The 26,251-nt window shown below is 41.9% G+C and overlaps 1 protein-coding gene across 1 annotated transcript in view; it reads right to left on the reverse strand.

Moving 5' to 3' along the window:
• Nucleotides 1–10,769: 10,769 nt before the first annotated feature.
• The window catches only part of LOC143721132 (SITS-binding protein), a 72,119-nt gene continuing 56,637 nt past the window's right edge, over nt 10,770–26,251 (reverse strand). The window contains exons 6-10 of the mRNA XM_077211343.1: nt 24,057–24,325; nt 23,228–23,364; nt 17,558–17,679; nt 15,235–15,414; nt 10,770–13,599 (exon numbers count right to left, since the gene is read on the reverse strand). Of these exons, the coding sequence (XP_077067458.1) occupies nt 13,423–13,599; nt 15,235–15,414; nt 17,558–17,679; nt 23,228–23,364; nt 24,057–24,325 (885 nt within the window). The 3' untranslated portion in view covers nt 10,770–13,422. The remainder of the gene's footprint in view (nt 13,600–15,234; nt 15,415–17,557; nt 17,680–23,227; nt 23,365–24,056; nt 24,326–26,251) is intronic.

Raw genomic sequence — 26,251 nt, forward strand, 5'->3', positions numbered from 1 at the left:
TCTGCCTCCGGCTCCGGAACAGCAGACACTGGCTCCGGCTCTGGAACAGACACTGGCACCGGCCCTGGAACAGACACTGGCTCCGGCTCTGGAACAGCAAACACGGGAATGTCCAGGATCCGAGCCAGACGCTCCAGTTAGTCCAGGTCCATGAAGGCAGACGGCACTGGCTCTGCCTCCGTCTCTGGAACGGGTACTGGCTCTGCCTCCGGCTCTGGAACGGGCACTGGCTCTGCCTCCGGCTCTGGAACGGGCATTGGCTCTGCCTCCGGCTCTGGAATGGGCATTGGCTCTGCCTCCGGCTCTGGAACAGCAGACACTGGCTATGGCTCTGGAACAGGAGACACTGGCTCCGGCTCTGGAACAGCAGACACAGGCATATCCAGGATCCGAGCCAGACGCTCCAGATAGTCCAGGTCCATGAAGGCAGACGGAACGTGAAGAGTCTCTGACTGGGCAGACGGAACGTGAACAGTCTCTGACTGGGCAGACGGAACGTGAACAGTCTCTGACTGGGCAGACGGAACGTGAACAGTCACTGACTGGGCAGACGGAACGTGAACAGTCTCTGACTGGGCAGACGGGACGTGAACAGTCTCTGACTGGGCAGACGGGACGTGAACAGTCTCTGACTGGGCAGACGGGACGTGAACAGTCTCTGACTGGGCAGACGGGACGTGAACAGAGTCTGACTGGGCAGACGGGACGTGAACAGTCTCTCGCTGTGCAGACGGGACGTGAACAATCTCTGACTGGGCAGACGGGACGTGAACAGTCTCTGACTGGAGAGACGGGACGTGAACAGTCTCCGACTGGGCAGACGGGACGTGAACAGTCTCTCGCTGTGCAGACGTGACGTGAACAGTCTCTCGCTGGGCACACGTGACATGAACAGTCTCTCGCTTGGCAGACGTGACGTGAACAGTCTCCGAATGGACAGGCGCAGGTCTCCACCTCCTCCTCATCCTCCGTCCCTTCTGACGGATATGCGCAGACTCAGGGCTGGCTAAAACCATCGACGGAGTACCAACACTGTACGGATCCAGTGATGATGATGCGTGGTGTGGAATAAATCCGTGGATTCAAGTGCAGAGTAGAAGTATTTAATAAAGACCAAAACATAAAATAAACAAAAGAAAACTACAATGCACAAACTAAATCCAGAACAAACAAGGCAGGGCAGGAACAGAACTCAACACGACGAATACACGTAACAAATACAACGAACGAGCACAGGACAGCAAACACAGGAAGACTAAATAGGAAGGCAAATAAGGCAGGTAACGAGGATAACAGGTGGGACAAATAAACCAATAATCAGATAACAAGGGGGAGGGACCAGACTATAACAAGAGCACATGGCCCAACATAACAAAACACTCATGTGCATAATCAAGACAGGACAGACATGTGACAGTTGCATATTACATTTCAAATTGAATATTGCTACTCATGCTTCCATAGGTGGCCTGATTCAAGACTTCTCACTACTGACTTTTTACGCAAAAAAAATTCTCAGTTGTGTGGTGACATTACGATTATTTTACTGCTCCCGATCGCGTCGGAGCCCGCACGATCCCTAATCTCTTGATTGGGCTGGCTGCCTCTGACTTAATACCCGCGATAGCCTATGAGAGCGAGGAAACCTCACCAACCGGATGTTGCCTACTTCCATAGCTGAAACTTAGCAGCCACAAACATGCCACGTAAGTTGAGTATTGAGAAAGAACCCACATTCCTTTTTTTCCCCTTTGTTTTTCTTACCGTAAAACAAAACTCACGCCAGGAGAATCAGCTGATGAAGTCGATCGTCCTTCATTTGTTTTTCTTCTCGAGCCACATTTGATCTCGCGAGTCTCCATGATATCTTTTCTCACTGTGAAAATGATACTACACTTGACAGGTGTGTGTAAAAATCGGTTGAAATTGCACTTACATCAGTGGTATACCACAGTTTTAAAATCGGTAAAGATTTGAAAATCATCTAGTGTGTCCCAGGAATAAGCTGCATCCGAAATCGCATACTTTCATAGTAGGTGAACTATGTGGGGGGCTATAGTATGTCACAAAAGAAGTATCGCTTTACTCATAAAAGAGTTGGCAAAAAGTACCCGGATGACCTATATCTCTGATTCTGAATTAGATTCTGAAGCATGCACAATAGACACTTTACTAACTAGGGCTGTAGCTATCGATTATTTTAGCAATCGAGTATTCCACAGATTATTCCATCGAGTAATTGAGTATAATCGGATATGGTCAAAAATAGTTCCAAGTTAACAACAGCCTTTAAAATGACTTAAAATACAAATATATAATAAAAAGCAATAATATTTGGTTCAAATAAAGTATCAAAGTAAGTAATTATATTGGTTTAATTGAACAACACTTAAAATACACCCATGTAAAATAAATGATATAAATGAATATAAAAATAACTTATGTAGGCCTAAATAACAAATGCCTGCAATGCCAGCGGCCTAGTGTTAGTTGTTGATACACTAAGGCATGATCAAATGTAAACGGTTAGTAGTTACCTAGCAAGTCAGTTATTTTCAGTAAATGAATTAATACGATTCTTGGTCCCCATTGCTTTTGCTCTATAGTTCTCACCCAAATGAAGAGAAAGAAGGACATAATGTCAATTACAGTTACTGTGACTAATATTGAATATGTAATGCAAATGTAAAAATATAATGGAAATGCAAATACATTGTTGAATGATTATAAACATGTTATTTTGCCTGTTAATGCCTGCAGTGCAGTGCAGAAAAGGATATGACAACAATAAGGTCTAAATGTAACTGGCCCCTCTAACAGTACAACTGGCCCCAGCTTGGCCCCCCCCCTCCGTTGAAATGGTCTAGAACCACCACTGAGAACTATGCTATATTATGATTGTAAATGGTTTTAAATATATCACACAGCCTTAGAGAACGGTGTAATAATGCGGTTTATGGATTCTCTGTGGAACGCGCCACTTCCGGTATTTTGCCGGTTACTCAACAGGGGTAAATTGCAAAGGGGTAATCCAACAGCTGGAACTTGAAGCCTCGCGGGAGCCGCCATTGTAGCAGAACTTCACCTGCTGTTAGCATTCCTTTGACTCTCATTCATTTTGTCATCACTTTGACAGCGAATAACTTTACATCTGAGGCGTCCAAAGACTTCATTTGTCCATTATTTATTTCTAAATAAACACGACAATGTATAAAAGGCTCCATTACTTTGTATCTTACGTTATGGCCCCATAGAAGCCGTTTTGTTTAAAAACAGGCTAACAATTGCATCATAACCACACGACTTTATGTCGCACAATAGAGACATTACTGTATAGACAGGAGGAGAAGCTCGCAGGCAATCTTTTACTGTCTATGAGGCAATCGGGGGGATATAGAGGCATAAAGTCAAGGGAGAAGCCCAGATAGAGAGTCCATAAAAACAATTGGACAAAATATTTCAACAATGTTTTTGAGGAATTAGGTGATTCAGATTTGTTTTGCCACAGCTACTAGAAGATGTACAACTGTCAGACTGTCGTCGCGCTCAGTTTGAGCCTGCCAGTCGCTCAGCCATCAGACAGGAAGTGCAATAATTGGGCTTCAGTCTTCTCCGTTGAAATCAATGGGGTCGCTGTGTCCATTTCTTTTACTGTCTATGGTAAATTGCAATTTGCAATCAAGGATTTTTTTAAATCGAGTACCTGAATTTAATCGAGGAATCGTTACAGTCCTATTACTAACCCATGAGGCCACAGGCAGACTGATCTCATGAAATGGCGTATGTATGACATACCAATTCGTATTTCCATTTTTGGCGTGCTATCAACACGCATAATCGCTTTTCAGCGTGTTTATCAACGCCGTTGACCTAACGTTACATCACTGTATATATAAATATATGACCTACCCCAACCCTGTCCCTAAACCTATCCGTCACTGGGGTTAATACCATTTATGAGTCTTCCCTTACCATTTTAGAAAAAAAAATATCGCTCCCCAGATGTAGATATACATTTTGCTTCGTTTCGCTCGGACATATAACGGCGTACACATACACGCGTAATCACTCAGACATTTAACGGCGTAGACATACACGCAGAAAATGACGGTTAGCTCAAAATGCGTAGATAACACGCCACTTGACTTGAAAGTGGCGTGTATGTTTACGCAAAGTCATGATGTCATGTTGCCACAGGAGAGGATTTATGAATGGCAGTGAAGCAACCCAACTGATGCTGGTTGCTTGCATGATATTACATGGCGGATGTATTATACTAGGCTACACACATATAGAACAAAATTTTTTAGTGATCATGAAGTAATTACTTCTTCAAAATAAGAACCTACTCAAAAGAGAGTATGTGACTGTCGCAAAACTCTGAAAGAAATTCAATGACATCAAGGCTGTAGTGATGTATGTCTCGAGACCACTTTTACGTGGTCTTGGTCTTATCACGGCCTTGACGGTCTTTGGTCTTGGTCTTGTCTTGGTCTCTGACCTCTCGGTCTTGTCTAGGTCTCGCTGTCTCAGACCGACATAGTGGTCGGGGGATTTAGCAAAACAATACTACAATATCCATGATAACACAACGTTCGATAATCCAATGAGCAATTTTTTTCTCATCAACACCGATTATGTTCATCAGTGGTTGTATTTCAAGCAGGGACACGTTTGTGTGCATTATGTTTTGTGATTTCACCAGAGCGAATAGAGAGTACACTAGCAGTGTTGTGCCTGAAAGCGTTCATTGAACGATAGTTCATGAACTCGTTTATATTATTTTGTCTGTCAACAACAATCTGGCAACACCAGCCACCAGTCTCGCACCGCATGCGTGATCAAAACAAAATGCAGCAAGGAAGCGTCGTATGATCATTTTAAACGAGTTTTATGACAAGGTCGGAGAGGATGGGAAAAATCTACATTTCTGTTCAAACTTTGCCCGCCGATAAAATAATTGCTGTCTGTGGTTCTATATGGGCTGTGGCAATCATTTTGTAAAATAATAGCTTGCAGCAACACATGGAAAAAAAGAACTATTGAATGAACTAGTTCAAAATTTTAAATTATGAACTGAACTGAAAATTAATGAACTAAAATTTGTGAACTGAACTTTAAACTAGTTCATGTAGAAAGTGAACTTTCCCAACCCTGTACACTAGTCTGTTTTTTTCCCCTACGGTCTCGACTTGGTCTTTTTCTCGGTCTTGGTCTCGACTTGGTCTTGGTATCGACTTGGTCTGTCTTGGTCTTAGTCTTGTCTTGGTCTCGATACCCTCTGGTCTTGGTAGTGTCTTGGTCTCGGTTTAGGTGGTCTTGACTACAAGTCTACAAGGCTGTAATGTGATTGATTATCAAGGCACACACTTTTACGTATTCTCCAATGGTAGAGTCATGTACCCAGGTATCTTCCAATAATAAGACCATCTCAGCAAGAAAGGTAACAGGCAGGCGAAAGTGTAGAAAACCTCTGGTTTAGGGGCTTTAAATGCTCATGAGGGGAGCTGCAAAATAGATTTGCAAAATAGATTCTATTCAAAATAGAATTTGACCAAACAAGGTATAATGTATGCAATTTAATTACACAAATATCATTCTATCACATAAAATACAAGTCTTGTTATATTTTGATATATGATCATTGTAGATTTTGGTGCAGTATCTTGCCTCCTAGATTGCCTCCAAGATATTGTATAAGTGTGTTTCTTCAGTTATGGACACTTTTGTGGATTTTTATAAATGAGGACTCTTAAAACACATGCTCAGTAGTTTGCATAAATACATGCAACAGCAGTCTATGTGGGCTAAACTTAGGATAATTTATCATTCCTTTGGCACAAAATTCGTTCATTAACTAAGAAATTTTACAAAAGAAAACATTGTATAATGCTACCTGTTGTTGGTGTTTTTTAGGTTGTTATTGTATAAGTGTGTTTGTTATGTGAAAACCTTTGCTATGTAAGGGATAATCATAGCTGAATGATTTGAATGCTAATTTTAGAGGCTAATTTTGATGCCATAGAGCATGTTTGATGTGGTCGGGAGTGAAGAGGTACAGTGAGTGCGTCCAATGACGGTTGGCAAGGTGTATGATCAACATCCAAGTACACCCCCAAAAGCCAGCACCAATATGACAGTTCAACATCCTGGTGAGAGCGACGGTCAGGAGAGGAGGAAGGAGGCAGGGAGAGAGGAGAGAAAAAGAGGTAGATGTAAGAGTGGAGGCTTCCCTCTTTCTTTAGAGCTGCCAAAAAACACCTTCTAGAGAGCAACTCTACCACATACAATTTATGTTACACTATATTGCTAAAAGTATTGGGACACCCCTCCAAATCACTGAATTCAGGTGTTCCAATCACTTCCATGGTCACAGTTGTATAAAATCAAGCACCTAGGCATGCAGGCTGCTTCTACAAACATTTGTGAAACAATGGGTCGCTCTCAGGAGCTCAGTGAATTCAAGCATGGTACCGTGATATTTTGCCAAATGTGCAATAAGTCCTTTCGTGAAATTTCCTAACTACTAAATATTCCATGGTCAACTGTTAGTGTGATGAATAAGAGCGGAGACTGTGAGCCAAGCCTTCTCGTCCAGCATCAGTGCCTGACCTCACAAATGTGCTTCTAGAAGAATGGTTAAAAAAATCCCATACTCCTCAACCTTGTGAAAAGCCGTCCCTGAAGAGTTGAAGCTGTTACAGCTGAAAAGGGTGGGCCAACTCCATATTAAACCCTACGGATTAAGAATGGGATTTCATTAAAGTTCATGTGCATGTAAAGGCAGACGTCCCAAAACTTTTGGCAATATAGTGTATTTCATCTTTTAATAGACTATATCTTCAGCTGCTACACTATGGGCAACCAGCTGGGGCAAGCTGGTTTTGGCGTGGTGATCTTAAAGCAAGTAAATATATGTGAAACCTGATCCAGAAAGCACATTTTTGTCTTATCTCATCACTTTAAAGTCTCCTAGTGTAGTCTCCAAGTTAATTGCTTGTTTTGCTGATCAGATGGCCCTAAAATACATCACGAAGACCAAAGACACGGAATGTGTATTCCTGGTAAATAGACTGGACTAGCCAATAAATATAAAACATCTCATATAAACAATCACAGACTTTTTTATTTTTTACAATTAACAAAGAGGTCTAAGACTGGGATTAATTACAATTTGAGAAACCACCTCTATCTAACCATGATAAAAGTTGCCTGATCACCACAAACCCCTTCTATAGAAGATCACCCTCACAATCCTGGCAAATAAAGGCCCAGGCATGCCAGCGATCATCAGTCTGCTGGACTGGCAGGACCACCCTGACCATTTTGTCATGGTCCTCGAATGTTCCTCTCCCTGTTAGAATTTAGTTGACTTCCTGAGGCGTCGCAGTGGAAGCCTTGAAGAGGGGCTAGCGAGTCCTGTGACGATGCAGGCTGCACACATGTGCTGATTCCACTGTGACATCAAATTGGAGAACCTTCTTATTAACAGGGAGACATCCGGAGTATGGACATTCTCAAGGACATTCTCGCCCTATAAGTCATACTGGGGTATGTATTACTGTATACAGTATAATTATTTTCTTGCAGGATTATTTTTCTGTATCTATTATCATACGTTAATGTAAACTTTTCACACATCAGACAGAATATCTTTCCTCCAGGCATGGCTGGCACTCCTCTCTAGAGAACCACATTAGGAGAAAGTACCCACGATATCGCAGGCCCACTACGACATGGTCACAAGGGGTCTTTTGTTTGCAATGCTGAACAGACATTTCCCAAGGGATTATGATCTGTACATGCTTTAACAGAATTTTCATTTCAAATTATACAAACAATACATATTTTCATAGTATATCCTATTATACAGAAAGTATATCAAAAATATACATATCCAGGCCTTTCTGTGTGGAGTTTGCATGTTCTCCCATCGTCTGAATGCATGGGTTTTCTCCGGGTTACAATCCGTATTTTTTGTACATAAAACTAATGATAATTTGAAAAGAGTGGTGATCCCTCATAAAAAATGTAGGCCTATCTGTGTATTTGTTAAAGCTGTTTTAATTAAGCGGTTTATTAAGCATGTTATTTGTTTCTCCAGTAGATGGCGTCTATTGAACATGTAATATGTTCATATTTAATCGCTGTCTGTGGAGGGCTTTTTGGCGTGAAATCTCTACTAAATTATGTTTTTGCTCTGTAAAATAGCTGCAGGGCCATACATTTATCTATGTTTGTCAACTGTAGCCTACATATAAATCCACACTCTTCCTTATCCAATCCCTCTCCTTAGAATGCCCACTTTCACCACAGTGTCCTTTGGTGTGACAAACAGTAAAAGGGTTATTATGTATGTGCTTTATTCCAATGCTTTAAATGTTTTATGTACCAAAGTATATAATATGTTGTAATATGTTAGTAGGTTAGTATATTTTCTTGATACACTGTATCATTTTACACAATTGTAATATATAAATTAGTTGGTTAGTATATTTATATATTACACAACAAATAGGCTATCAGTGATATCAAAGTGACATTTATATATTTTTGTCACACGTTATATGTCTTAATTTTTTCCACATTGATTCCACTAATCTTTGGAAAACCTTTATTAGGAGCAAAATCATTGGTGGTGCTGGAAATTACATCACAACTGTAATATATATATATATTTAAAAAAAATTTTTCAAGTTGATTCAAGATAGTAAAACTTATATTTAACCCAGAACGTTCTTTTAACAGTGAATAAAAAGCCAAGACTCATGTAGGCCTAAATAATATCCCCAGTCAAATTTCCTGCTAGATTGCTGCTTCTAATTTGGCAATATATGGAAGCATTCAAGTAAAGGGAACTGCATAAAGAGTCAGTTCCTATACGTGTACCGGTAGTCCTAGTAGTATCTTGCATCCTATTTCTAATGCATAGACAGTTGTACCAACCTGCTAGCTGTGGGTCTGAAAGGATATTCTGTTGGTCCTCAGAAACTGTATATCAGGCAGACTCTTAAAACCATTGCAAGGTGACAAATATCTCAAAAGTGCAAAACAGGAAGCACACAATTTTTTTCTACAGTGTTACTCCCAGTGAAGACATTCAATAACCCATTTCCACAGCAGCTTATATTTCGGGGATTGTGTTCTTCTCTGCCAAGACCATCAACACTTTCAACCTAAATATGAGGGATGTTTATAGGTAGGCTACTATTCTTAAAGATGCACTCAGTGTTTTTTTAATACATTTCTATAAAAAGTGTTTTAATTATGTATTGCACGGCCCGGGTCACCCCTTATTATCGTGGGGGTGTATTTGAGCTGCTATATTTGAAAAAACATCCTCACAGCAGCGTTAATTTTTTGTTTGTCATTGACTAAGGTAATTATAGCCTAACACAAAGTAATGTATTCACTTTTTAATGACAATATGAAAAACTTTACTAGATTTGCTATAAATGTGCTGCGGAAATGCATAGGCCTAATCTGAGTCTGCGAAAATGGTCATTAATCGCTCTTTAAGACTAGTACTCTCAGTGTAATTTACATAAAACTCAGAGACGATACTGCTGAATCACGTTGATAGATGGCAGTGTGGGGCGTCTTACGTCCATTGTGGTACAGGTACAGCGTAAGTTAGTTAAAATACACCAACCAACAGCGATGCTAACGCCATGCCAAAAGACGACTGAAAGCACGCTTAATGTGCAACCTCAAAAAATGTTTGGTCTATTGCATGCTGTTATTGAACACACAGAAAGTTCTCCAAACCGCATCTCGACTATTACCAGACGCCACATTTTTTCACATTAGTTAAAAAAAATCTTTTCATATGAACTTTTTCACTTTAACAGACTATTTAAACCTAAAAGTGCATCAGCCCACAATTTCACAACTATTATAGTGTGTGTGAAGCTGTGGAGTCTACGAGGAAAGACATTTGTATAGTTAGCTGTATGATGTGACTTTTATCTGATGAACTCGTGGGCTTCATGCATGAAACACCAGCAGAGCAAATTTTAGAGAGTAGGCCCTACATAAACCTTCTTACACAAATTTGTGTAAATTTTTTACCTATGTCTGTAATGGAATAGGTAGGGCCCCCTGAATGTGTTTTCCATATGATTCCGTTTGCATGCTCCTACTATAAATAATTTAAATTGGGTTTAAGTGGAATTAGTGCAGGTTTTCATCGTCAGCAGAGCCACTGATACTGTGAGTGTGGACGCTTACTTGAATTTCCCGGTGTTTATTGCATCTGACCATGGTGGGAATTCCAACACCTCTAAATTGGTGTATTTCTATTTGCATGGAATTCTACACATACTGTATACCTATATTATGCATGTGGTAATTATGTCTTCGAGGCTTAAGTGAATGAAGAAATTATATTTTATTCTGCAATGAAGCCTATGGCTATATTTTGCATTGTGCCATTTTCACAGTTATTATTATTTACATATTTCACCTGAATGATTAAATAGTTGAATGTGTAAATAGTTTACATAATATTTAATAATACTATACAATAATATGTAATATATCTACTTAAAATTACACATATAATATCCATGTTAACATAACATTTTATGTTATGTTATTATCTCCAATTTATAATAATGAGGATTTTTAACAACAACAGAAAAGCTATTTTCCCAAAATAGGTTTATATTTCTTTATGCCTTCTTCTTTGCTTCTTTTAACTTTGGGGTAGAATGGGACATGATCTTGACAGGTTTCATAGGATTTAGTTTGCAAACAACAGGCTCCTATACAGTAACAAAATGTAAACTTTATTGCAGATTGACATCTCTATTTTTCCGATTGACAAGACAGAAAAGTTGAATGGCAGAGTCATATGATATATGCATATTTCTGAATGGCTTGTGGCACCTGATTTCTAAAAAAAAAATGTCAAAGATTGCGCAGCAGGGAACTTTTCAGAATATCATTTTCATAGCGTAGCATTTTAATATAAAATACAAGCAAAACAAGGCTCCCAAAACACCATTCTATATAAGATCACCACAATTAGGCTCTTCTGTAAATGCTTAAATGAAAAGAGCATTAAGAGATTAAGACATTAACAGTGCGCTGGGGCGTAAGACATTTTCTTTCTTTTGGATTTGATATCTTTGACCTGAGAAACCTGCAGATACAGTAAAAATTAAAAATCACAGTGATGATTAAGAGGACATTCCAAGTTGGCCACGCGTATCAGGTGATACTGATCAAGTTCCCTATCAGTCAGTCACTCGCGAGTTCTCCTCTCTGCACTGTAGATTCACATGGTGGTGATTGTGATTTAGTGTTTTAGCACAGGGACCAATGCTCCAAGGTTGGACCTTGTCAAGACACAAGAGATTCACAAGCTGAGTAGCAGCACATGTATCAAATAATTGTAAATGTTCATCTGGATTTTACCAAACTCACTTTAAGTGCCCCTATTATGCTTTTTTTCAAATATTGCCATTCATGCAGTGTGTAATATAGCTATTTGTGAATGTAAAAGGTCTCAAAAGTTTCTAAAGATTCGGAAGTGCTGAAAATCGGTTTGAAATGGGTGGGAAAAAACTTTTTCTAATCCATTCTATAGGACCTGTAAACACTTGATCGGACTATAAACCGAAATCAGAGCAGAGTAGACCAATCACAACAAACTGGGACTTCTGACCAATCAGAGCAGAGTAGACCAATCACAACAGACTGTGCCGTCTGGCCAATCAGAGCAGAGTAGACCAATCACAACAAACTGGGACATCTGACCAAACAGAGCAGAGTACACCAATCACAACTGAGGCATTTGACCAATCAGAGCAAAGTAGACCAATCACAACATACTGGGACATCTGACTAATCAGAGCAGAGTAGGCCAATCACAACAAACTTGGACATCTGACCAGTCAGAGCAGAGCACACCAATCAAAACTGAGGCATTTGACCAATCAGAGCAGTGTAGACCAATCACAACAGTCTGGGCCATCTGACAAGAGTAGACCAATCATAACAGACTGGGCCATCTGACCAATCAGAGCAGAGTAGACCAATCACAGCAGACTGGGTCATCTGACCAATCAGAACAGAGTAGGCTCTCAGAAAGGAGGGGTTTAGACTGAATCCTTGATCGAGCCGTTTCAGACAATGTGAGAAAAGAGCTGAGGCTGCAATGTATATTATGAGAAAATTAAAGTGTTTTTGACCTTGGATGCATGTAAACCGATTGTAGGAGACCTCCAAAAGTATTTAGGAACCTTTAATATTGCATAATAGGAGCACTTTAAACCACAATTCTACAGGACAAATGTTGCCCTCAGGCTGTAAAATCATTTGTAATGGTGGAATTCAGCTTTCTAATAATTAGCAACTATATTTCATAAAACCAGGTATTTTAAACATGACCACAAAATGTACAAATGCCGCTACAATCATCAAAGTTTTTCTAAAGTTAAGGCAGACGTCAACGAATGATCAAGTTTAGTCTGAAGTGATATAAATACAAAACTCTAATTCTACCTTCAATAATGTCCTACAGTATGAATTAATTAATATCTAGAAATACCATATTGGTTAATCTGGTCAAATGTAAGAATCTAAACAAATAATTATTAAAATCAGCATAATATCAAAATCTCTCAAAAACAACCATTATGAAGAAACAATTTGTCCTTTTGTGTTCAGCATTAAAACTAAGACTGTACAGCTATGAAAAAAAAAATTACATTGGCTCATATTCTACTACTATTGATTGATCTTCAATATTCTTGTATATGTAGTAAAAAAATTATTGTGCTATTCACGTTAAAAGCCCTTCATTTCAGTCTCCTCAATAAGTGCTTCTCTCACAGTTCATGCTGAAAAATTTGCATAAAAAAACACCATGAGAACTTGAGGTACAGTTAAAACATTACAAACTACAGCAAGTATTCAGCAACGTTCAAGTAAAAACCCAGCTGAGATGAGTGATGTTTAAGGTATTTTCATCTTCATCCATTTAGCGCATTGGTTTGTCCTTGTAGAGTCTTTCTCAATTTTCATTCGATTGTTTGGTCTTCGTAAAATTCCATTGATTGTTTTTAAGCAAAGGGTTTGATTAATAGCTCCATATCATGATAACAATTTAACTTTAAGAGGCTATATGATTTTTCAAGATTTTTATAAATTTATCAAATGTAAACGGCGTTCTGAAGAAGAAAAAATTCCCCAAAAAATCTCATGAAATAACAAAACAAGTAATGAAGAAAAACGCGAGGGATCTAAAAATCATGAGAAAATACAAATCACTTTGATATTTAAAGTGCAAATGTAAAATGATCTTCTACCTAATCTCAAGATTCCTTGAGACACAGATAATGGTATTTATGGAAAGTGCAGTTGAGATCAGCACAAGTGAAAATTTCAAAAATAGAAAAAAGTTGTAAGTAAGCCTCAGGATCTCCATCGTACAAAAACTGGCACGTCCCCAAGGCCGACCGGGTAACTTTCCAGAAACGTCCCTCCATCAAACACTTGAGCATTGTTAGTGTCCTGCCACTGAAAGGCACTCTCTGGCAGGTAAATGTCTCTTTGTAAAGCTCCTTTCTCTGTAACCGGAGCAACAAGAACCTAGAAAAAAAAGAGAACAACTTCAAGTGTACAATAACGGAGATCATCTACCCTCGGGTGCTCTTTGCATGGCCTTCAAAAATTACAGAATTGTTGTTGTTTTTCAATGAAATGAATGTACTATATTTTAGTTTGATAATATTTTTATTTAATATTTTTAGGGGATTTTATGGTACTATATTATATTTATGCTGTAGCCATTTATTCACTTTTTGAGCATGGAACTGAAAATGAAATTTCCAACTTAAACTGTCATAAATCTTTACTGCTTTGGAACAAAGACTTGTTTGGTCTCTTTTTAAAGATGACACTTGGCAGGTTATTGCTGAAGTGAAAAAAGTTTAAAAGGTGAACTTGGAAGTTAGTTTTACATTTATTGCTGTGACAATTGCACAAAAATTAAAGTTTTCAACCTTTATATGAAATATATATTTTCCAAAACACATTTTACTAAAAAAATGTGGGAAAATCAAAGCCATACATCTAAACAAGCTATGTTCCAAATTTGAGGTTGATATCTCAAAAAAAGTTTTCAGAAAGATTTTGTTTGGGTGTAGTACCAAATATTCCCACTAGATGAAATTCGTCTCCCATTCATTTCCAATGTGCTTATTTTTGACCACGAACAATAGAAGTGTGACCATTTAACCTTTTCAAATCATGTCCATGCCATCACCTTCACCAAGTTTCTTATCATTCCGATGAAGTAAAAAAAACAACAATTCTCAGTCAAAAATGACAGAAGAGCCCAACTTTTAGTCATGACTAATAAAGTGTTCATTAGTTTACGATCTGTCTAACAGTCCTGTCTAATTCGTTATTAGATAGAACTGTTATACATAGAAAGTAGACAGTATATGAAAAGGTATTAGTGTATGTCGGGTAGTTGATGTCCAGTGTCGCTAGCTGAGCAGAAATACATAATCATGTTTGGCTTGTTTGGTTAACTAAATATGTAAAACTTTTGATGTGTTTTTGGCCATTTACACGACAACAGAGGGATCTGAAAATTCAAACTTTTTAAAATGAGGTTCAAAGTGCAAGTTTTTGAAATCGAAACTGCTATCGTTTCTGTGGAAACAGTGACATCAAGCACATGCGTAATACATGTTCAGTCTATAGGCATGAAGTGTTTCTTTATAAAGTGACATCGCCACCTATTGTCCTGGAATGAATAATACAGCGTCATTAGTCATTTTTTTGGATCCGTGTGAACTTTTTGACAACATTGTCGTCTGTACGGTAAAAATGCAAAGGAAAAACGTTTCCGTTTTTAGTACATCGTTGTCGTGTAAATGTGCCCTTAACCTGCAGCAAAGGGCTTCACGTTATCAGTGTTCATTCACTGTTCAGCTTCAGCTTACTCATCTCTTGTTGTGTTATTTTCTTTTTGTCATATTCTCATCAACACGGTTTTATTTTTTAACAGTGTGCATCTAAGTCTTCGTTATCTCAGTTTCTTTTGACTAACATCTCACCAGATTTCAGGTTAGGTTTGGAGGTTTGGACTGTGTTGTTCCAAAACCAACAAATGATCCAGGAGCATGTCCTACTAGGTAAAATCACGGTCACTGTCTTTGAGCAAGGAGTTTACACTCAGGTCACTCCTTTATGGGCCGATTGGACGCAGCTTACCTCATCTCCAATGAGGAACTCATCATCAATGGTAAATGTGATTGGGTCATTTGGACTAAGCCACCACAGCGGTCTGTAGATGGGGTTTCCAGCTTCTTGCCATTCTTCTGCGTATTTCAGGACCAAAGGAACGACAAAGTCATGGTGCTTGGCTATGTAGAATCTGGTGAGGTTTAGGACCTAGAAGGAAGGTGAGACTGTCAGTGAATGCTTAATAAAACTTATATGAAAGAGGATGTGAGTTTTGTTCGACACTGTTCTCGTCTAGTTCTGCTGTGGTTCGTTTCTAACATTCCTTGAGAGGTCACATCCTTCAGTTAACATCCTAGCCAGCCTCTGGCGATGGAAACAAAGCAAAACCACGTTCATAAAAAATGTATTCTCTAGTTGAAAAAAGTTTCATGAGATGAATTTTGAATAACTGCCTGAGTTCAGTCTAATTTTAAATGGGGAAAACAGGCCTGTGGCTTCCATTCCCGTTTTTTAACCTCATATTTAGACCCAACATAGTCATTGCGTCTCTAATGGGTGTTGGTGATGGGTAATCGCATAAAAGCTAGTACACACACACACACACACACACACACACACACACACACACACACACACACACACACACACACACACACACACACACACACACACACACACACACACACACACACACACACACACACACACACACACACAAACACACACACACACACACACACACACACACACTGCCAGCAGAGGCCAATCAAACAGAAAGGAAAATAAAGGCAAGTAAAACCTTTCAGTCTGATCAACACATTTAACATCAATACTAATTAATTATTATTTAAAGGGGTTAAGACTGTCCAGATAATATCCATGAGCCAAGATCAAAATGATTGCATGTTCCAATACTATTTTTTCACTGTTTTCTCACTATTTTCTCCAATACCATTTTCTCACAGAAGTCAAACAGTTCTTAAAGGGATTGTTCACCCTAAAATTGTCATAATTTACTCTCCCAATGCCATTCCAAATCCTTTATCCTCAGACACTAAATGAGAAAATGTTAAGTAGTTGTAAGATGACTTTTATAATACTTTAGAATGTGTCATTTTTTATCGGGTTAGTTCACCCAAAAATTAAATTTAAAATGTAATTTATTCACCCTGCTATTGTTCCAATGTCGTATATGCCATTTTGTTTGTGTTTTTTTTGGACCACAAAATGAGCATTTATAAAAAAATATTCCTGCATCCATATAATGGCAGTGAATAGTGACCAGCATCAAGCTTTAGAAAAAGATGCCAAAGCATCACAGAATGACCCCATGTGACACATACCTTGGATTTCAACACTTGGAATAAACAACTCGTGTCCCATGGGATCATTCTGTGATACTTTTTTTTTTTAAAGCTTGACTCAGATCGCTATTCACGGCCATTATATGGACAAGCGCGAGCAGGACATTAAAAAAAAAAAAAGATCCTTTTGTGGTCTGAAAAATAAAAAAAGGGCAAACGGCATTGGAACAACACCAGGTTGAGTAAATGATGACTTCATTTTCATTTCTGGGTGAACTATCCCTTTAAGCTTGAAACTTCAGTGCCTGTTCATTGTAATGGCAGTGATTAACTTTCAGAACTTAAATTTTAAAGTCAGCTGTCCCTCTACTTTCTGCTAAATATAACCACATGTGTCCATTCGTAGCAATGAAATGCATTGAAAGATCTACTTCTACCAGTGATTAGAAAAAAGAACCACCCCCTATTCTGGACTGTAAAGTCAAATCACAAACGAAACATGTAATTGTCTCTGGAATTTTTTTTTCCACTTATCCAGCGATTCATTATTCCTGGTACAGCGGTTCTCATTACAGTTAAGATTGAGAGTCACTAATACAGACCAGATGGACCCTTAACCACAGGTGATGTTAGGGAAAGGCCAAGCAATTGCACCATGAAATGCAAGAAAAACGGCCACCTGGAGGATCCTCTGTGCTGGTCCTAAACTCAAACCGTGCTCTATGGGCTCAAATATATCAGTGCTTGAGACTAGATATTCTGGTATGTATTTAGATAGTGTTTGGAGAAGGGCATTTTCATGATACACCATGGAGTGAATGAATATTAGATTCCGTTATGTTAAGAGTGAAAAAGAAATCTCTCATTCTGAGGCGTTTAACTCTCAATGGTCAACATATTGCACCAAGTTTTCCTACCAGGGAACTCAGTCTTTATTACACTTAGCTCCATGTTATCCCTTTTTATTTCCTGACCACAACGGGGGGAAAAATTGAACTGAAAGCTAAACCCGGATAGGGCCGAGGACCCGTCCTTGTTGCACTCACCCATTCCTTCTCGAAGACCCACGGAGGTGTCTGGAAGCTGATGACAGGAAGAAAGGCTGCGATTCCCAGCCAGCGAACGAAGAGCTCATCGTCTGCAACCAGTTCGGCAGAGAAAGAACCTCCTTCCATTGAGGAATGCAAATGTATTCACATGTAAAAATAGAAATATATAATCATATGGGATTATTCAAAACGGTTTTATACAAAATTGTATATGATATAATATAAAGTGCTGTCTATAACTATATTCAAAAGAAGAAGAAATAGAAGGAATTTTAGGATAATCAGTAATTTTTTGCAATGGGGGATTATTTTCAGGAGAATTTAGTGCTTAATTATCATTGCTGCTTTTCCCAATATTCTTTGTTGTGATTCTGAACTGTAATGCATTTTTTGAACACCTAAATCAATATATTTAACATCTAACATATTTTTACAGTTTATTACAGGCATTTGTTAGAGAAATGTGTCTAATTGTCAAAGTAAAACAGTCATAACTGTCCTAAAAAGAGACTTAATTTTCTTAATGCAAAATATAATATTTTTTTCCTTTGATTTGTGGGTGAAATGTATGGAAGCTGGTTCCCGCCACAGAATAAAGTGAGAAATAAAGTGAGAATAATTTCTTGATCTGAGAGATTAAGTCAAAATTGCGATATATAAAGTTTATTTTATTTTTATTTAATTGCGTTATTTAAGTCACAATTGTGTGTTATAAGCTCAAGAGTTTATTTCTCACAATTCTGACTGCATAACGTCTCAGTTACGTATGGTAACCCTCGTTTCCCGAGGAGGGAATGGAGACGTAAGTCAAGACTGACAAATGGGGATCACTTGCGAGAGCCTATTTGCTACGAGTCAAACTAAACGAGCCAATGCACATTGGCATGCGATAATTGCACCAGCAGGTGTGCATCGCAGCGCAAGCATTTAATTAACAGCAGGTGCATCGCATCCTTGTTTTTCCGCTGAGAAGGCGGACCTGTGACTCGGCCGTACAGCGGAAGCTCAGCACCCGTGGCGAGGGGTCTTATGTCCACCTCGGGGAACGAGGGTAACCATACTTAACTGAGACGTTCCCCTTTGTCAGTCACTACTACGTAAGTAGCCTCCTGGCCTGACCGCAGTGTTTGGCAGAAGTAGGAGCTCTAAGTAGAGAAGGTCATTCATTGCTGTTCAGCAAGACCCACTCAGTGTGACTTATTGGATAACGCTGGGAAAGTGTGCCCTTGGGGAAGGGAGCGCTGCGGAAGCCACATCCTACCCCGGAGGGAGGCACTGTGACGGTTACACATATGGACTAGCCAAGCAGGGTAGTACAACATATGGCAGTCTCTGGGGTGGTTCCAGCTTAATTCTAGGGAGAAAAGAACAGCAGCAGAGACAACAGAGTGTGCTCTATCGAGGGAAAGACACAGGCTCGTCCGCAGAGGAGCTGATCGTGGAGGAATACACATATGGGGTCGCCGCAGGGACAGCTACATATGGACAACCAGCCTAGCACAGGTTCCACAATGCATACGAGTGTAGGCCTGGCGTCAGACGTCTGACTGCCACAGGGGTGACGGCTGCCAAAGGGGTTAGCCATTTCTGGGGAACACTACTTAAGAAAATAGACGCACGTATCCGGCCCATGATGGCAGGAGTGATGTTGCAAGCCGACACTAAGAACGGGTCCTTTGCCCTACTGGCCACTGTGGGCAGGTATACGAGACGAAACCGGCTCTACACGGAGACTATGGAATCTAGCGAACGTGTTAGGTGTCGCCCAGCCCGCAGCTCTGCATATATCTGTCAGCAAGGCGCCTTGAGCCAGCGCCCAGGAGGAAGCAACATTTCTAGTTGTGTGTGCTCGCAACCCGAACGGGCATGGCACGCCTTGGGCTTCCTAAGCCAAGGCGATGGCATCCACTATCCAGTGGGATAACCTCTGCTTGGAGACAGCCTTTCCCTTCTGCTGGCCTCCGTAACAGACGAAGAGCTGATCTGAGGTCCTAAGATTCAGTCTCCTCGCTCCCCTCAGAAACCTCAGGAATGCTTTCCCAATGACTTACCTTCAACTGCATCATGATGTGCGGCGATAGTGGCAACATACACCTTGAGGGTGGAGGGAGACAGCCCATCCAACCCATCTTGCAGGAAAGAAAGCACAACATGATCAGACATCTTCGGGGGTCTTCCCGGTGGGAAAAACACCATTCAACGAACAGGTTCCACTAGCAGAAGTGATGGTGTCTATCAGCAACTTGGGTAGGTCACCTTGAACCTCCGCATCCCGTCCAGAGACCAGACATGGAGTTTCCAGAGGTCTGGACGCGAGTCCAAAGCAGGTCCAAAGGAGGAATGGGCCAAGGAGGTGCAATAGCCAGGAGCATGAGTTCTGGGAACCAGGTCCAGTTGGGCCAATATGGCGCAACTAACAAGACCTACTCCTCGTCCTCCCTGACTTTGCACAGTGTCTGTGCTAGAAGGCTCACTGGGGGGAACACATACTTGCGTAGGCCCAGGGGCCCAGCTGTGCGCCAGTGCATCCGTGCCGAGGGTCCCCTTGGTCAGAGAATAAAACAACTGGCAATGGGTCGAGTCCGGAGAGGCAAACAGATCTATCTGTGCGGCTCCGAAGAAGTCCCATAGGAGCTGGACCACCTGGGGATGGAGACGACATTCTCCCTGAAGCGTAGGCTGTCGTGAGAGCTCGTCCGCTGCACGATTGAGCACGCCATGGATGTGAATGGCACAAAGCGACCTCAGATGCTTCTGACTCCAAAGGAGAAGATGGAGGCAGAGTTTCGACATGCGCGCGGGAGCGAAGACCACCTTGATGGTTGATGTACACAGCGGTCGCAATGCTGTCTGTACGGACCTGTACGTGCTTGCCATATAGCAACCCTTTGAGGCGGTCCAGCGCAAGGCATAATGTGAGCAACTCGAGGCAATTGATGTGCCAATGCAGTTGAGGCCCCATCCACAGACCTGAAAATGCCTGTCCGTTGTACGTGGCCCCTCAGCGAGTGGCAATGGCATCTGTAAAGACCATAGCATGCCTGGGCACTTGTTCTAGGGGAACACCTGCCTGTAGAAATGAAGGCTCCGACCACGGGCTCAAGGTTTGGAAGCAGTGCGACGTGCACCCGGTACCTGCCGCTCTGCCACACCCATCTCGGGACTTGGACCTCGGGAGCTTGTGAAGGGCCCGATTCCAGGTTCGCAGGTCCAATATTGGCCGTAACCCACCACCTTTCTTGGGTAAAATGAAGTAGGGGCTGATAACTCTGTCGTCATATCGTCTGGAAGGACCGGCTTGATCGCGTCCTTCGCCAGTAGGACATCGATCTCTGCCCACAAGACAGGGGCATTGCAACTCCGCACGGGGGTGAAGTGGATGCTCTTGAGCTTGGGTGGGCGCCAGGTGAACTGAATCGCATAGCTGAGTCTGATGGTATGGATTAGCCAGTGAGACAGGCTGGGAAGTGCTAGCCAGGCCTCCAGACACCGTACAAGCGGGACCAATGGGCCCACAGACAGTGGTGGGGCAGCGAGGTGGAACACAGGGACTCGGTTCAGGAGGCACTGAGGGGGCCCGAAGCGGAGTCTGAGTGTGTTGTGCCACACTTACCTGGTTCCAAGGTGGGGCAGAGGGTGCGTGGGAAGGCTTGGTGGCATCCCCGAGCCGCACACTGCTGACCACTGGTGATAGAGGGGGACGGGAGTGGCAAGGCATGGAAGCATCGCTCACTGCCATCCTTTTGAGACTCAGAGATAAAGAAGCTACTCTTACTGAGAATTTGGGAACCGATTTTGATTAAACAAAAAGATTCTCTGCTTGGCCCTCCACCAGGGAAGAGCTGCTGACTCTAGGTCGCCTGTCCTGAGACAGGTGGCGCCATCTTCCTGCGAAAGCTCAATGTCACAGTAGAGCTGGCTGTGACAGTTTTTTTTTTTTTTTCGCAGGGAACTGACACCCTTGGCAACAAACAGACTGAGAGGAAGCCCACGAGTAACTATGGTAGCACATCAGGACAAGCTCTTGGTTACGTCAGCCTGCTTCTGAACTGTGGAGAACCGCTGGGCACAGTTTCCAACAGTGTCGCCAAAAAAGGCCACCTTGTGAGATGGGAGCTTCGTGAAAGCGAACTTTGGCGATGTCTCGCACCTCTGCAAGGTTTAGCCCTGGGGCACTTCTGGACCATCAGCGTGGATTTTGTCTGACCGAGGGCTAGAGCTGTGACTTAAACCACGGTCAGTCACTATGCCCATCTCAACCCCGACTCAGAACTACCCTCGTGCATTGTATGTTTTGGCCTTCCACAGATTTGTAGGGTGACCATCACATGCAGGGAAGAGGCGGTCTGCAATTAGCAAAGCTAATTTGCACCAAAGAGTACCACCAAGAGTAGTGGGAGAGGAAAAACTTTTTCTGCAGATTTTGGCATGTTAGGCTTGCCATATTGGAGCCAATATGCTTTCATACTGCCAAAGTTTTTCACACACATCCGGGCAGGCACGGAGCGGGACAACGCGTTTACGCATCGCACTGCACCCCCAGAGTAGCCCGGGAAAGTGTGGCTATCAAGTCTAAATCTGATTCAGCATGAGCACACACACCACAGTGGGAACTCAGCATCATCTTCATTTCCAGAGCGTAACAGCCCTCTCTCCGATGCAGCGATCGAAATCTGATCCTACCCTGGAGCCCGAACGAAATTCTTGATCCCTCATGAGAAGGACCATAATTCCATCCGAAATCTGCCAGGCATGCGAAACAGTGAACTTGGCCATCAACCTCGATGGCACACAGCACGCTGAGTGCTCAAGCCCTCAAGAGAAAAGCAAGACGAACAACCTGGCGACGTGGTCATGCTCTCATGAGAGAGCATAAACCACCTACGAACGCATCCTCAGCATGTTTGCGATGCGCTAGAGGAGTGAGGGGCCCGAGGAGGTGGTCTCGTCAGGGAATGCTCACTGTAATCCTCAGATCACCAGTGCTATCAGCCAAAGTTGCCTTTTTCTGGTGGCCACCAGAAGAGGAACTAGATCGGGGATTAGGCAAAGGTACTCCACCTCGTTTGAGGCATTTGAGTCTCGACAGCGCATCTAGAGCGCAGATGGCATGCTGAGTGGCTCAAGCCTTTACAAGAAAAGGGAGGCGAACAACGTGCCGACGTGGTCATGCTCTCATAAGAGAACATGAACAACCTCCAAACGCAGTCTCAACACACTTAAGCCCAGGCATGTGAAACAGTGGTCATGGCCATCAAATGAGAATAGGTAACAATCGCATCCAGAAAAACACGGTTTAAATGACGTCTTGAAAAAGACGCAGTGTCAAACCATGTATGCTCTTTCAGGAAACTACTCTCTCTTGTTCTGAAGACCAGCTTGAAGAGGCATTCTCCTGAAGAAGCAGACTTGTCTTTTGAAATTAAAACACTCTCAGATAAGATTGCAGAGCAGGAATTGCATTCACTGTCTGGCTCCGAAGCGAAAGACAAGGATGTGACGCAAGGATGTATACAACTGTGTGCCAGTTAGCGGTGAGGATACTCCTTTGTTTTTGTAAAGGATTCAATAAGACAGTTTATTAAATGATATTGTCTTATGGTATGCATTGTAACAAAAGATAAATGTGTGTAAATGTGTATTCATGTGTATGTGGGCAGGTATTACCTACTGCATCAGGAATGAAGAAATTATATCCCAGAAGACTGTGATGCAGCAGGGATGGAATGATGCCCTTGAGGCCGGAGTAACTCCAGTCTGACTGTAGTGCACTCATGCGGATGAACAGCAGTTTGTGGTTGGACCTGTGCAACAAAAATTGGCCAGTTAGAAAACAATTTGACACATTATCCAATATTTTTTCAAATGGGAAAGTTTTTTTTTCAAATGAGTGACTGTCCACATGTGATTTTTGGCCTATTTTAGATCTGAGTGTTCAAATCATAATCGATATAAGCTACATCTCTAGATGTTAATTGACACTGGAGTCGGAAAAATGCAAAGATGTTTTCTTCTACAACAAATATCATTCGCTTTTAATGTGGGAAAAGGGGATGAAAAACTGGAAATTGCGCCTGTAGTTACACATGATATATCCACTGTGCTGATAACATGATTAATCATAAATAAGATCTTCCAAAATCCATTTCAATCAGATTTCAAATCACACGTACGCATGTGGTTTGGATCAGGTTTGTAAAAATCTGACTTTTTTTGGGTGGTTAAGAGTACAACTACAGATTTGAGTTGGACTCGCTAAGAATAGATTTTGGATTTTGGTTCCCTGTCTGAACAAAGTCAACCTACCAATTGTGGTAGGTTGCAGTTGATGGTCATGATTTTGCCAAATGGGATGAATTTTTGGATTAACATTTCTCAACCCCAGCTCTAAATCTAACCAAAAATCAGTTTTTAGGACCAACCAGGATATTGATCCCTGACCTACTTGGCAAATTCAGTGATTGATCGGGATTATTTAAACAATTACACTAAATACCTTGTTCCTGATGTCACAATGGTATTGTCCCCAATCTTCTCTGCCAGGTCAGCAAGGAGTCTGATGTATTCATCCCCGACCGATGCAAGAGGGGGGCGCAGGGCCTGTTCCTCGAAAAGGTTTCCCTCACCGCCTTCCAGGATGACATACTCCATGCCCAAATGACTATGTAAGCTGTCCACTTTGTCCAGAAACCAATTCGTGGCTTTTGGGTTGGTGATGTTGAGCTTCACACTGTACTTTCCTTTCCACTGAGACAACATAGGCACCTTATGAAAGAGAAATAGTGTCAAAATAATAATGTACAGGTAAACATACTTTAGGTAAATAACAAATAAGAGTGTCCATTGAAAGAAAATAGTTTAAAACATGCTGAGTTCTTGCAAAAATATTTTTTATAATTTTATAGTTAATTTGAGGTCATATTGTTCTGAAAAACGTTTATGCCATTTTCATGAAAAGTTTAGATTAAATTACTCTTAAATGTCATGTAACCATCAAGTAAAATTGTTTTCCTCCCCTCATACCTTGAGTGAATGTAAGTGTGCACATCTTAATCTTTATGAAGTTTTTAAATATATTATCTAAGGTAAAAATATTTTTACTACTACCATGAATTTAAATCATAATTATTTTGCTTGAGTTGCGCCATATGACATTTTATATGTCATATGGTGGCTGCAACACACCCCAAAAAAGTTGGGACAGAGACATGTTTACCACTGTGTCACATCACCTTTCCTTTTAATTACACTTTTTAATCATTCGGGAGTTGAGGATACTAATTTTTGGAGTTTTGCTAGTGGAATATTTGCCCAATCTTGTCTGATACAAGACAGCCGCTCAACAGTCTGTGGTCATCATTGTTTGTGGTCAAACTCTTGTTTCCTCGGTTCACGTCCTGGTTCTGGATTATCTCATCACTCATCATCTCTACACTTCACTTCTGGACTACTGACCATCTTGTCCCTGCGTCACCAGTTGTTCCCTTTCGAAGGGAACTCAACAATACGTCAACGACGTTATGGGGAACGCCTCAGGCGTGACAGGTGTCTGAAATCACTATCAAATCACGTCAATCATATTGACCGGCGACAGCCCGTGAATCATTAGCGTGAATGATTAACGTGCGACCTGGAAGTATAAAAGGGCGCCTTGCAAACATGACAAATCATCTCATCGTCTTCAGGGACTGTCTGTTTGAAAACGCTACTCAATGAAACGGTAAGAAAATGAAATGTACACACACGAGTGTGTTTTTTTCCTGCCTGGGAGAAGAGCGCGCACGAGAGGTTCTCGAGGGAATCCTCTGTGTGAACTGTGAGCGTTTTTCTCTTAAAACGCTCCGCTCTCGTCTGGCCCTCTTCTCGAGTGAAGGGGGTTCAACGTCTGGTCCGCATGGTCCCGCTCGTGCCGAGGCAGAGCGGCGACTTGCATCATGGGCTTCCAGATAGAGCTCATCGATCATCTTGAGAGTCCTGTAAACCTCTCAAATGATTCGACGGCTGACGAGGGCGAACTGCAGGCACCAATGGTTTCCTGCAGTTGCTGCTCTTCAGGACGAGCAGGAGATGGCTGAGGAGGTTTATAATAAGGTAGATCCTGAACCCTCTCAGCCACCCTGCCCCGTGTATGCAGACCTGGTGGATGTTGTGGAGCGCGCCGCCGACAGGCTGTAGCTGCCATGGCGACGCGCTAGAGGAGAGATCGCTCGCGGTAGGCTTGGCGATCGGTTTCTCCCCTGCCATACACCACCAGCTCAGGTGAGCCTTCCATTCCTTCCTGATCTTCACACGGAGATCGAGAGGGCATGGAAGAGCCCATACTCTGCCCGTATTCACCGACATCAGCGGGTTAATTTCGCTGATGTTGAGGGTATCGCAGAGCATGGGTATGTGTCGATGCCGCCCATTTGACGAGTCGTTTGCGAACTATCTCGTGTCTGGGCAGGCGTCGACACTGAGAGCTCCAACCCTGCCATCCAAACCGCCAAAGTCAACAGCACGTTTGAATGGCAGAGCATACACGACAGCGGTTCAGGCTGGTGCTTCCCTGCACACTATGGCGGTGCTGCAGGCATACCAGGCTGACCTGCTGCAGGATCCTGCATACCGCTGAGATCCGGTTCCACACCCAGGCAGGCGGGAGGGCCTGGCCCTTCACGGTCCGAGGACCGTAGACAGGGCCAGAGAGCC

Source organism: Siphateles boraxobius, unplaced genomic scaffold, assembly GCF_051911475.1.
Source record: "Siphateles boraxobius isolate OS27281-9 unplaced genomic scaffold, OSU_SipBor_1 65, whole genome shotgun sequence".
Taxonomy (NCBI): Eukaryota; Metazoa; Chordata; class Actinopteri; order Cypriniformes; family Leuciscidae; genus Siphateles; species Siphateles boraxobius.